The sequence below is a fragment of the Alosa alosa genome, chromosome 7 (assembly GCF_017589495.1).
Source record: "Alosa alosa isolate M-15738 ecotype Scorff River chromosome 7, AALO_Geno_1.1, whole genome shotgun sequence".
NCBI lineage: Eukaryota > Metazoa > Chordata > Actinopteri > Clupeiformes > Clupeidae > Alosa > Alosa alosa.
In genome coordinates, this window is record NC_063195.1 from 11,560,286 (window position 1) to 11,573,696 (window position 13,411).

General features: G+C 40.9%; 1 protein-coding gene and 1 pseudogene across 2 annotated transcripts; both read left to right on the plus strand.

Annotated features, from left to right (window-relative positions):
- Positions 1–13,411, plus strand: part of LOC125297056 — a 321,071-nt pseudogene that overhangs the window by 96,978 nt on the left and 210,682 nt on the right.
- LOC125297061 (CMRF35-like molecule 6) lies at positions 3,804–7,237 on the plus strand. 2 transcript variants are annotated; one of them, XM_048247213.1, is made up of 7 exons: positions 3,804–3,953; positions 4,399–4,719; positions 4,805–5,128; positions 5,521–5,613; positions 5,806–5,904; positions 6,393–6,427; positions 6,698–7,237. In XM_048247213.1, the coding sequence occupies exons 1-7, from the start codon at positions 3,917–3,919 to the stop codon at positions 6,902–6,904; spliced, it is 1,116 nt and encodes a 371-aa protein (XP_048103170.1). In that variant the 5' UTR covers positions 3,804–3,916; the 3' UTR covers positions 6,905–7,237. The 2 variants fall into 2 exon arrangements, with proteins under 2 accessions (XP_048103170.1, XP_048103171.1); XM_048247214.1 differs by lacking the exon at positions 4,399–4,719.

The following is a 13,411-nucleotide window of genomic DNA, read 5'->3' on the forward strand; positions in this document are numbered from 1 at the left end:
GCATAATGGCTGCCGTGCTACGCATTAGTGGTGGTTAGTGTGGTTCCTCCTTCACTGTGCAGCGCTTTGAGTATCGTGAAAAGCACTGTATATATAATGTGTTGTTGTTGTAGTGAAATTCTGTGTATCGCCTAAGCGGGCGTTAAAGTCCTTGCTATGTCTGTCATGGGCGAAGGTTTAGGGTGGGACGCTGGGTACTAGTCCCAAACAATATTTTGAGATGGCAAAATTGTCCTCACTAATATCTTATGGGGGCAGCCGTGGCCTACTGGTTAGGGGTGGGGCTAAAATGAGGCCATAGGTCACTGAAAACATGTCCAAGCACCTTCGTCTGACTTCTAATGACAAACCAGGCAAAAAAAATAGAGTTAGGGGTAGGGTTAGGGTTGTGGAACCCTAAGCAGGCAGGACCCTAGAGTGGGGATCGAACGAGGCCTAGGGTTGCTGAATAGATGTCCACCATCACCAATGTGCCTCCTTCACGTTTCAGTGAAAGTTAAATTCAGAAGAAAAAGGACCTCTACGCGGGTTTGCTTTATTGTACCTGACACCCTCTCGCTCTCGGTTCCATGGTGTAATGGTTAGAACTCTGGACTATGTATCCAGTGATCCGAGTTCAAATCTCGGTGGAAACTAGTCTTGGCCTCGGCAGCAGAGTTTCAGGATCCCCACCTGTCACGCAAAAGACCGGGGTTCGATTCCCCGACGGGGAAATGCTTCAAACTTTTGGATTAAACTCTGACCTTTATGTTGGAATAGGAACAGGAAAAGTCTAGACGTTGCATTGGCCAGGAATCGAACCTGCACGAGTTTAGGCCCGTTTCACACCCGGCACCACATCTGACCCCAGCTCTAGCACCATTGGACCTCCATCCAGCCCCGAATACGCCACCATCACCTTCCACAAGGGGGCAGACAAACAGACACAATCCAGCTCTGCTGTTACTCCCAGAGAAGTGACCACCAGCGAATATGCTACCATCCAACCCCACTGGCGACCATTTCCTCTGTCTGATTTGCTCTTCTTCTACTTCCCTCTATGCACATACAATACGTAGCGTTTGCATGTCACTTGCACAGTATTTTTATTTTTTTAATAGCTGAAATTTATCTTTTAGGAGCTATTTTTTAAGAGGTTAATCAATGGCTGGAGTGCATCTTTAATAATGTTTTGCTCATTGGACTTGATCAAAAACATTTATGTGTAGTTTTAAGTTTTTCAGTTGTTGTAAAGCACATAAGAGTAGAACTGTGTGTATTATACCTATTTTATTTCCTGTAGATTATCTCTATATTAAATATCATATTTGTTAAATATATCTTATTTTGTTGCATGCATGCCTATGTGTTTAATGCATGTTTTTAATGCATGTCTTGAATTTCCCCTTGGGGATCAATAAAGTATCTATCTATCTATCTATCTATCTATCATTTAATTTATAAAGCACAATATTACATGTCTTAGTTAGATAATAAAAAATAATTTAAAAAAACAGTCTATTTCTATGTCTATTTTCGCCCCGCCTTGCTGGTGGCATCATGACCACTACTCTTGTGTCGCTGTAAAATGCCAACTCTGATTGAAAATGAAGCTGGCTGCTTTTTGCCTCTTATAACCAGTAGGAGTCACTATTGTCATTGTAATAACCTTCACCACACTGCATGGAGGAAATGATCTAACCAATGGGTGCTGGAATGTAAAAAACAAATGGACAGCTAACACAGCTGACAGGCACATCAGAGACTTCCTAATGAGGAGACACAGCACTCAAAAAATCCTCCATAGAAATGCATGGGGTTAGTTTGTAACATGTGACATGTGAATACATTGTACCAATCATGTGGTGTGTTGTGAATACATCGTGCCAATCATGTGTTGTGATCTCGCCACTGGAGCAAGGTTGGTGTTGTGAAGCCTTGCACACGCACATTTCTGCCAAAATAAATGCCCAATATGTGCCAAAAAAGATGGTTGTCGAGTGGAGGGACTTACCTAAAAGGACTTTGGGCACATGCTGCCACACATCTGATGTGAATGAGGTGAATGAGCTTGTCATTATTCTTAACCCTCCTGTTATCCTTGGGGTCAATTTGACTCCTTGGGCACAACGTTTGACCCCAGCTGTATGCAACATAGGATACATGAATATTTGACACATTATGGATATTATTATTTGATTAGTATAAGAACATATTATTATTATCATTATTACATACACAAGTACATATTACATATAAGTCATTTTGGCAGGACTGTATAAGTCAAAAGGGGAAGCAACAGCAAGCCTTTGGGCTGCTGACACTGGATGGGCAATATTGCCAGCCAGGGTTCCAAAGTTCATAAAGGGGTGGGATTGTTTTGTAGGGCTTTTGGTGGTGGCTATTACACTCTTGTTAAGTACCTGTCAGAAAAAAAATGCCTAACTATATTAATTATAATCATTTTCTGAGGGTTTATTTAGCTGGGGTCAAATTGACCCCAAGGATAAAGAGTGTCGGTAAGATTTGAGGATAACACAAGGGTTAACTTTGCTGTTTTGTCTTTCTGCCTGCCACACAGCCAGAGTGTAGTACAGCCCTGTTTTCCCGTGAGAAAAAGTGGATGTGGTCATTGGTGAGGCCTGTATGGCGTCATTGGTGAGGGCTGACTGTGAGTTAACTGCTAGCTGGCAGTAGAGCACAGGCATGAGAGAGAGAGAGAGAGAGAGAGAGTTAAAAACTGTACACATACTGTGATGTACCTGCATTGTCTGTCAGTGTTGTGGCTGCCAACTCAGGATGAAGACTCTTCTGATCCTCCTTGTGCTCGTCTCAAGTAGATCATAGTGAGAGAGAGAGAGAGGGGGGGGACTTGTCCTCATTAATGCTGACAGCATGGTATTTGTTTGACAGAAGTTCTTTGAGACATGCCCCTCTCTCTGTAATGAGGTGAATTGTCCCCTTACATTTTGAGTCACTTTACCATGTTCCGCCTCAAATCAGCATTATTTTGAACAAACACTTGTCTTTTTGTGTTTTCTTTCTCCTGACATTAATAATGATAAAAGCTATTTATATAAACTTGATGTGCCACCAGAGTCCTAGAGACAGACTTATTCTGTAGAGACTCAATCCTTACTCTGCCTTTGGTATCTCTCACCAATTATATATCCTTTAAAAAATATTGTGTAACCAATGTAAGAAGTTAGTCAAAGGCAAGTTGTTGTTTTTATTTGCACTCTCTATAGACAGGCATCTAGCACAAAGCAGAGTGTAGTGTAGAGTGTAGAGAAAAGAGTTCACACTCTGTGGGTGTGTCTGGGGTCAGTGGCGTGAGCAAAGGGTGAGTAAACTGCTGGATGTGCTGGTGTGGGTGTGCGTGCGTATGTGTGTTTGTGATTGTATGTGTGTGCGTGCGCATGTGGGATTGTGTTTGTATGCGTGTGCGTGCGCATGTGTGTTTGTGTTTGTGTTTGTATGTGTGTGCGTGTGCATGTGCGTGTGTATGTTTTACTCAGGGCTGTAGATCATAGGTAGAAAGAGAGAGAGAGAGAGAGAGAGAGATGCCCATTCAAATACAATATTGAGATTTTGAAAACACATGCATGTATGTGGAAAGTTAAAAGTGTCAAGCTTTATGGATGTAAAAACACATGACAGTCACTAATCATTATTTATTAAATAAGTCCTGATGAGGCCAGAGAAAAAGGGGAAGGGGGTGTTAGAGGTCGGTTGTACTGTGAGATCACCCCGCCCACGTAAGCAGATACAGCTATTTTAGAGCACCACAGATGTACAGCTCCACAGCGTCTCAGTGTTGGTCAGTGTGAGGGCTGTTGGAGCGCATTGGACACGTAAACAGGAATACTTGAACTGCCATTTGATGCAGGTTTAAACACGGGGCAGTCGGTGGCTGAGACCTGCTGTACAGCTCAGAATGAAGGCTCCTCTGTTTCTCACCTTTCTCTTCTCAGGTAGATACATGCACATTTCTATCCAGCTACCATCATGCTAGCAACTGGGATTGTTATATGTCACTTTCAGACATAGCTGTAAGTCTGCAAGTTCTGCACATATCAAGACGTTGGGCTGTATATCTGAAGAACATATACTGACATTTGAAACTCCAAACTTATGCGGTTCTAATACTAGTCGCCTCCAAGCATTTTTGACTGACATTATGCAAATTAAGTCAGTTTTTGGGTGAAGCGTTGAACATGCGTGTATAGGATTCACTCAGTGGCGTAGTTAGGTATAGGCATTCAGGCTATAGCCACAGACTTTTTTTTTTATTTGTTCCAGATCTCTCACAACATATTAAGGTAGATACATGCACATATATTATTCAGTTAAGATCATGCTAGCAACTGGGTTTGTGATGGAGATGTCCTATTCATTGTGTTGTATGTATCTTTTCAGTTCTCGCTGAGTTGCCATTTGCTGAAGCTCAAGGTGTAAAACTGATTGCCTTCTCTGGAGGGGGCATCATTTTCAAGTGTGGTTATAATAAAGAATGTAGAAAAAGTAGGAAGTCCTTCTGTAAGGGCAATGAGAAATGCAAATTTGACCAAAAATCTCAAACCAAAGACAAACAGTTCACAATATATGATACAAATGACAATCACTTCTTAGTACTGATGAGAAACCTCACAGAAAAGGACTCTGGGATATATCACTGTTTAGTGGAGCTGAGTCAGGACAATTACAAAAACACCACATTCAATTTGGAGGTGAAAAATGGTGAGACTTATTCTTTTTTACATTGATACAAATGTTAATTTATTTTATTTATTGAACTTATTTAAGTTCAATTCTCTTTTAACAGATCCTTGTTGTGGTCAATCCATTACAAAGTCTGGTAGCGTGGGTGAGGCCCTTCAGGCCAGTTGTAAGTACTCAGTCAGCATGAAAGGGAACAGCAAGGGCTTTTACAAACAGCATCATACAATGATCCTCTCTGAAGGCACTACCTCTAAATCACCACAACAGCCAGCAAAACTAAGCATAGTTGATGATAGCTTAGCACATGAATTTAAAGTGACCATCACTCTAACATCATCTGATGCTGGAGTTTACTGGTGTGGAGTAAGAACTGGTGCAAACACTGGCAGCATTAGCCTCATCACAGAGGTTAAACTCAACATCATTGGTGAGTAAACTTCTTAAAAACAGAGAATCCACTGCTGACCTGAAATGAGCACCAAGCTTATGTCTGTTCTGAGCACCCTTATGGAAACTTTGTGGTTTCACCCACAGATGGCCGGAAGTAGCACATCCCTTTTCTTCACTCTCAGAGATGGTCTTACTGTAATGTCTCTTTCTCTCTCTCTCTCTCTGTCATCCCCCACAGTCAAAGTGCTGCTGATTAAAACTCTAATCACTATTATAAGTTATACCAAACAGTTTCTAGTTATTGTTTTATCATTTCTGCTCTTTTATTTTATTTTCCTCTATCTAAAAATGTGACCACAACATGTAGTCAGTAAACAATGTCCTACAAGTGGAAAGGTTTTGTGTTAAGCAGTTCAGGGGTCTTTTCAGATCCAAACCACCAGACTTCACCAAGAAGTTCACCATCCCCAAGATCCTCTGACAATCTGCCATCACCTCAACCTACCAATCAATCTACAGCTGGTGAGAACTGCTCGATTTTTGTACACCACAGTTGTATCTACAGTCGTTGAACTGTTGGACAGCAGTTAAGCTATTACTTAAACAAGATAACAAATGCTGCTAAACTGTTTGTTTTTCTTTTTTTTCATATTAAACTCCAACTCTTTTCAGCATCTTATACAGATATTACAGTAATGTTTGATACGATTCCAGACAACCGTGTCCTGCTCATAGTCTCTTTGACCCTGGTGGTGCTGATGACTGGCTTGGGAGGAGTCACACTGTACGTCTATAAGAAGAGGAAGGCACAGGGTGGGTATTGCCTCCTTATCACAGGCTGACCCCCCACACACACACACACACACACACATATGTGCAGTCACACACTTTGTTTAGAGGATGACTGTGAATAAATTATTATGTAATTATTAAATAAATTATTATGTAATATAAAGCAATTGCTTTGCTTTGTGTCGTGCCAAACAACACCCCTCAGATGTTCTAAAATCGAGTATACTGCCTCTTGGGGCGTAATGCTTCTGTAAACACTTACAGCAACGACTCATTATTGCCCTCTGGTGGTTAGAATATTTTTTTTGTTTTCCTTTATTTAACCAGGCAGATCATTACAGTAAGAACAAGTTCTTATTTACAGTGATGGCCTGACAAGAAGCACAAGCTTCTTGGAGAGAAGCACACGCTTCTAGAACTGTAGGTTGTCAAGTTCTCAATGTGTAGAATGAGGTCTTTTGTCACCATTGATTTTCTTATCAATGCAATCAACATTCTTGTTTCCATAGGAAATACCTCATCTACAGCTGTTGGACTCCAAAGAGTAAGACATCCATTAAAAAAGACATACATATATATTTAATGAAATGGTTGCTATGCTAGTTGCTAGGTAATCATGTTTGTTGCTATGGTGTGATGTTGATAAACAGTCTGTGTGATAAATATGAATATGACATTAACAGGGATCAGAAGATAAACTGTGATAATAATTCTGTAGCAGACACAGCATTGGCTTCAGTGGTTTCTGGTTATCTTTGCTGATATACTGACTAGTATAAGACTGTCCTAGAGAATGCTCTTCATCTATTTCCAGCCGCCTCAGAGAGATTGTGTCTATGAGGAGATCAATGACCCCGGCGCCCCAGCTGACCCCAGCTTCAGCACCATTGGTCCTCCATCCAGCCCCGACTACGCCACCGTCACCTTCCACAAGGGGGCAGACCAACAGACGCAACTCAGCTCTGCTGTTACTCCCAGAGAAGTGACCACCAGCGAATATGCTACCATCCAACCCCACTGATGACCATTCTGCCTTTTTTACTGATCTCTTCCATATCCCTTCCCCTTGGGATCAATAAAGTATATATCTATCTATCTATCGATTTGTTGTTGCCTTTAACACGAAAATACTCCAGTAAACACTGTTTGGCATGCCTCTCTTGGCCAGTAACTGTGACTTATTATAGTCTTTCACTTGTGGTTATGGTTAAATATACAGGACACAAGGAGTGATAATGTTAACCATCTATTGTTTTTTTTTTCCCTGTGTAGTACTTGTGGTATGGTTAAATGTGTCTGCTAAAGGTAATTTATGTAATTGAACATACATGTAATAAAAGTATTTTTGATAGTGTATTTTTTGTCATCAAAATGTTCTCATTATTTAGCACCGATAGGTGGATCTCAAAGGTAACACGCATACAAAATGCATGCATTAGGGTGATATTTTGTAAGTTAACTAATCATTTACTGTAATAGTTAATGGGAGGCACAGGTGACAGTGATCAGGAGGCGCAGGTGACAGTGATCAGGAGGCACAGGTGACAGTGATCAGGAGCTACAGGTGGCATAGACCTCTGAAGTTCGCCTACAAAAAAGCAGCCATCTTTGACATCTGGTATCTGGCGATTTTTCCTATAGGAAAATAACATGGGGATTTTGAATTATCGCATCTTTTAAACTCTCGTGGGGATGAAAAAGTCTGAAATGCAGACGTTTTCCTGAACACACTTTTGTCCTCTGCCTTCGAGTGGATACTGTGATCTCTGGTACATGAAGGCGGCACACTTAGATTATTGCTTCCCCAGAGCTAACTTGCAATGCAACTTGCCATAGGTAGTTAGCTTCAATTAACAAACAGATCTCCTTATATGGGCAAAGATGGCCGTTTTGGTTCTTTTTTGTAGGCGAACTTCAGAGGTCTATTGGGGAAGGAGAGTTCAGAGGGGGGCAAGGCCAGTTGAGAAACTGGTGCAGGCGTAGGGTTGCCACCTGTCCAGGATTTTCCTGATTGTCCAGGATTTTCATGGTTTGTCCAGGAAAATAAAAATAAAAATCCTGGACACTGAATGACATTATTTGTTTTTATTCCACATAAGCAAAGAAGAAGAACCTAATTATGTATTCCCCCTTTTTTCTCAATACTGCCCCCAGGTGTCCACAACTAAGAACTGTTGAAAATATAACAATATAATAAAGGTCTGCTATTAAATAAAGCAATTAACTAAACAAATAACTAGAAATTGTCATTCTTACTAATTTTAGCTATACAATTGTCGCTTAGAATGACGGTTTTTATCTTGGGTTAGATGTGCGAAAGGCACCGTTGTTTACGAACAAAAAGGTCGATTGGATGGTCAAAATGTCCAGGATTTTTGTCAGACACAGGTGGCAACCCTATGCAGGCGTAACACTGTGTGTGTGTGGGTGGGTGTGTGGTAATTGTTGCTTTTATTTATTGTGTGGTATTAAATCCATCAATTAATAAATGGATGAATTCACATGCAAAGTGCATTAGGGAGATATTAGGGAGATATTAACTAGAAGCTAACTAATCATTTAATAGGTAATGGACATTTGAATATTTATTTTGAGGGTAAAGTCATACCTTATTCCAATGTTCCTATGTTATGCTAGCATCCGGTTCCTCTTCCCTTTGCTAGCTATGAAGAATGACCATTACAAGTGCCTTAATTTGCATACAGTACGGTTGCATGTGTATGTGGTGTGTGGATACATGCAAGTGTATGTATGTCAGTGTATGTCTGCATTTCTGTGTGTGTGCGTGCATACATGCATGCGTGGCGTGCGTATGTGTGTGTGTGTGTATGCATTCATGTTTCTTTTTCCGATTGTCTGCCTGTGAAAACCCTAACCTCCTTGAACCACGCTGCTAGTTGACTATAACGACGTGAGGAAGGTGTTTTCCACACAGAACTGAGAAACACACCCTTGCTCACATGCATTGTTCATGGAGCTCACCCAAGACAATGACATTTGGACATATGTGTTTCCTCCCACACTACTGGGACCACAAACAGCACTCATAACAGCCATACTGATAACACTGTGTATGGGGATTGGTATGTGCGCTGCTGTGACTGCAGGCGTAGAGGGTGGTGCTGCAGTAGCACGTCTATGGGTGTGGATGAGGCAGACTGAACACCGGAGAGCTTAATGCCTGTATTTTTGTGAGATACTGTAGTAAAGGGTGAAAATATAAACAAACATGACAGCATTGATTTTCGTCCTGTCCGTTCTTCTCTCAGGTCAGTTTTCATTTAACTTCATCAGTCCTGATTAAACTTGAAGTTGGCTAATTCTGCAGCATGTACTGGTAATTGTATGCTTAATCTATAGGTCATGTTGTCTGAATTCATGGCGTTATAACTTTCATAACAGTAGATTATTTTTTTTCTAGCCTAATATAAATTCAATAGCGTTAAAAATCTTTTAGTCCTTTCATCAGTGTTATTTGTGAATTGTCTTATCTCACCTCTTGCTGTGTTTTTAATCTTAAATTATTTATTTTACATATTACCTCTTGAGAGCTATGTAGTTGTCTTATCTTACCTCTTGCTGTGTTTTTAATCTTAAATCGTTAAAAAAAATCGTATGTTTATTTTATTTTATATTATTTTTTAAACTTAAATCATTTATTTTACACATTACCTCTCGAGAGCAGCAGCTACAGCAGTGGCTCCAATGAGTGTGAATGGGACTGAGGGAGGGAGTGTGGTCATCCACTGCCCGTTGCCTAAACCCTACCCAGCCAACACCTGGCCAACACCGGGCCAGCACCCAGCCAACACCGGGCCAGCACCGGGCCAACACCCAGCCAACACCTGGCCAACACCCAGCCAACACCTGGCCAAGTACCTGACCAGGGGACACAGCACCACCCTGGTCCGGAGCAGCGGGAGCGCTCGTTGTACCTCTCAGGGCCGGTTCTCAATCTGTGACGACCGTAAGAAGGATTTTTTTGATGTGACGATAAGGGAGCTGACAGTGAACGATTCTGGGATGTACAACTGTGGAGTAGACACAGATCCGGAGCCTGAATTCACACAGATCCAGCTGTTTGTAAAAGCAGGTGAGTGCTGTGTGTGTGTGTGTGTGTGTGTGTGTGTGTGTGTGTTCGTGTGTGTGTGTGATTTAACTGCAGTGTGCATATGAAACAGTATGTCTAACTTCATTCGGATGGGCCATTTCTAGGCTTGTCCCCATGACATTACACTCTACCTACTTCAGAGGACACTGTTCCTACCTAATTTGGCCTACCATCAAATGTTTGACCCCTTTAGAAAAGCCGAGACCCAGTAGTTTCTTGAGAAACAATCCGAATTGATTTGTGAGAGTAACAGAGGCTAGAGTATTGTTTTTTTTGTGAGAGTAACAGAGGCTAGAGTATTGTTTTTTTTGTGAGAGTAACAGAGGCTAGAGTATTGTTTTTTTTCTTTCTACCGGGTGAGAAACATCTTTGAAGTGACCTCTTTTCAGCCCTCTAGTCACTTGAGTCACTTGAGAAACACAACTGAGCCATAACACCAGGTCTTGTGAAGCTGTGTGTACAAGTAGATCAATATAGAATAAAAGATGAGTAGTTTACACAGTTATTTGTAAAAGTCCATAGGACTTTTGGTTACCCTAAAATGTTTTTTTATAAAATTTAATTAAGACATGGTAAGATTAATTTGACAATGTAAAGCATTATACAGATTGTACCTGAAAAAGATTGTCATGTATGGACTCCCAAGAGTCCAAGCTTTCAAATGGTGTATAATAGCCTACATGCACAGTTCCTTCCTGGTTACGATAAGCCAGTTCATCCATTTCCGGTCGTCAGCTGTGCTTTCTGTCAGTCAGAGCCGTCAAAACAATGACTTTCTACACTCGTTGCCTTCAAGACTTACCCCGTGTCACTATCAACTATGTACATCGTCTTATTAAGGCCTACTCAACCACGGCATTAAGCAAAAAGGAAAAAGGATTTAAGCTGTACATAACCAGCTATATTCATGACTATGCTACCTAGCAATATGGTGCAGGGGAGGGGGATGCCGTGGCGTGTACACTGTAAGGCATTTGACATGATGAATAAGATAAGATGTCCTCCTTCACTCTCATAGGTGTGACCAAGACACCTGACTTGTCCACACAAGTCACAACGGTCACTACTGAATTCTTGGTGTGGGAAGACTCTGGCAGGAATCTAACTAGAGGTAGACTTCCTCTCTCTGTGTTTAACATTGTTACTGCAATATCAGTGTTGATGCACAAGGTGGCAGTATGGCTTCTTGAGAATAAAACCAAACCCTCATGGTGTCAGCAGTTAGCCATAGCATGCTAGCATTTAGCAAACATCCAGTAAGCTCTCTCTCTCTCTCTCTCTATTCCTCAGCATCCGTGCTAGCTATGATTTTGGTGGTGACTGGTATCATGTGTATGACCGGTTTTGTTGTTGTGCTGTACTTCAATGTTGGGAACAAACATAGTGGTGAGTATAGCACACATATGTCTATCTTACTCTTTTTATGTCAAAAGCCATCTAACCAGCTTCCGCCTCTCTCTCTCTCTCACACACACACACACACACACACACACACTTCTGCACACAATGCAACCGTAACCTGAACACACTCATGTAGAAGTACCCACGCAGGGGTACATGAAACTTGGGGGGCATGTACACTTTTTCAGTCCAAGGACCACTTAACCATTTGTATTATTTAAACTGGCATAGCTTAGCCTACATAGGCAGTGTTGCAGAACTGTTTGAATTTATATACAAGTTGGTTCAATATTGCAAACAACTCATCTATATTATATATTACCACATCTGCTCGCGGACCACTTCGGATAGCTTACGGACCACACTTTTGAGAAACACTACACTAGACTTTTACGGGAAATAAGCATTTATATCCACTGAAGATCTATGTTGTCTTTTGGCCTGCAGTTCCACGCATTGCTATGAACCAACCTGAGACACACTGGTCATTCCCTTCTGATGAGGTGAGTACATTTGTTGACATCAAGTAAATTTGAACTACAACGTTTCACTTAGCCTTGTGCGTGACCACAAATTTCTATATAGATTTATACTGTTATTTTGAGTGTAGTTAAATACCAGTGGAAACGTACTTAAAAGGGAAGCCGTATCACAACATGGTTACTTAAGGGGCTATACATGGAGTGAAATGTCACTTAATATGACAACTGTCCTCAGAATAGGACTACAGGCAACTAAATGGAAACAGGCTAAATGTCAATACAGATTTGCTAGGGATGAGAGGTCACACAGTGTTACAACACTGAAATAAATAAATAAATAAATAAAAACAACCATCTAAAATGTGCTATTTTCTTTTAGGTAACTGGTTGCAAACGCTTATAAATATATCTGGACATAGACAAAGCAATATGTTGCCACAGTGTACCTTAAAAATAATATTAATAAATTAATACAAATAGATGAAGTAATTTTTCATATTTTTCAATATGCCATTGCAACAATACATGGGAGTTCACAGCCACTGTCAAGGGGCTATTCAGAGACTACTGAGGTCTTTGCTAGATGAGTCATCAGAATACGTAAGACACGGCCATGTTTGGAATATGCTGACATAATCTCTGATTAGACAAACCTTATTGGACTAGCCAGGGCAGAGGAAGAGAAACTGGAGGCGAGCCCTGTGTGGTCACTAGGCCACAGTCAGTTTGAGGGGAGTTGTTTACTCGATTCAAAGAGCACATACGAGTAATAATGCTATCATTGGGATGAAAGTGAATAAATTTCTTGTCTCAAGCTGGACCCTAGATCGTGTGACCACCACCTGTGCCCCTTCAGGCCTTCTCCTGTCAGTGCATGGGCAGGGCTGAGCATGGCTAATACCCTAATTTATTGCACCTGTGGTTAGGGCGGGGATATAAAAGAGGTTCCATATCTCTCTCATTAGGCACTTTTTCTTCCTTCTGCAGGAACTCACTTTGATTCTCTCGCGCTTGCACTTTGCTCTCACCTTATTTGTATCAAGTATAAGTATATATACTCTTTTGATCCTGTGAGGGAAATTTACCCGTGAGTGTATCTGTATCTTTCCCCCTCTCTTTTTTGTGAACTTCATGTATTGACACTCTCTTCGTATCCATACATGCACAGTGCACACACGCATGCCATTTCTTTTCCCCCAGACATTTTGCTATTTGGTAACATTTTGCTTTGATTAAATACAATTATCATTTGGTTTGTACCATGTTGTCTGTGTCCCTCTACGTTTTGAATGAGCTGGCCATTAAAAATTGAGGAAACTGAATAGAGTGAATTTATTATGAGTTTTGTTCATTTTAATTGCAATTCCGTTCATTCTTTCTTATGCACACTCTTGTTTCTTTCTCTTGCTTTCTATCTCTCTTTCAATCTATCCATCTATTTATCTATCAATCTATCTTGCTCTCTCTCTCTATCTATCTACCTTATGTTTCATCACAACCATGCTGATGCCGATCAGATCAGTTGCTACGCTGA

What these genes read in the sequence shown, in the direction of transcription:
- LOC125297061 (XM_048247213.1), top strand. Translation starts at nt 3,917, where the DNA reads ATGAAGGCTCCTCTGTTTCTCACCTTTCTCTTCTCAG. An exon ending in TCTCACCTTTCTCTTCTCAG is followed by an intron (nt 3,954 to 4,398) that starts GTAGATACATGC and finishes GTATCTTTTCAG; the next exon opens with TTCTCGCTGAGTTGCCATTT. An exon ending in CAGCTGTTGGACTCCAAAGA is followed by an intron (nt 6,428 to 6,697) that starts GTAAGACATCCA and finishes ATCTATTTCCAG; the next exon opens with CCGCCTCAGAGAGATTGTGT.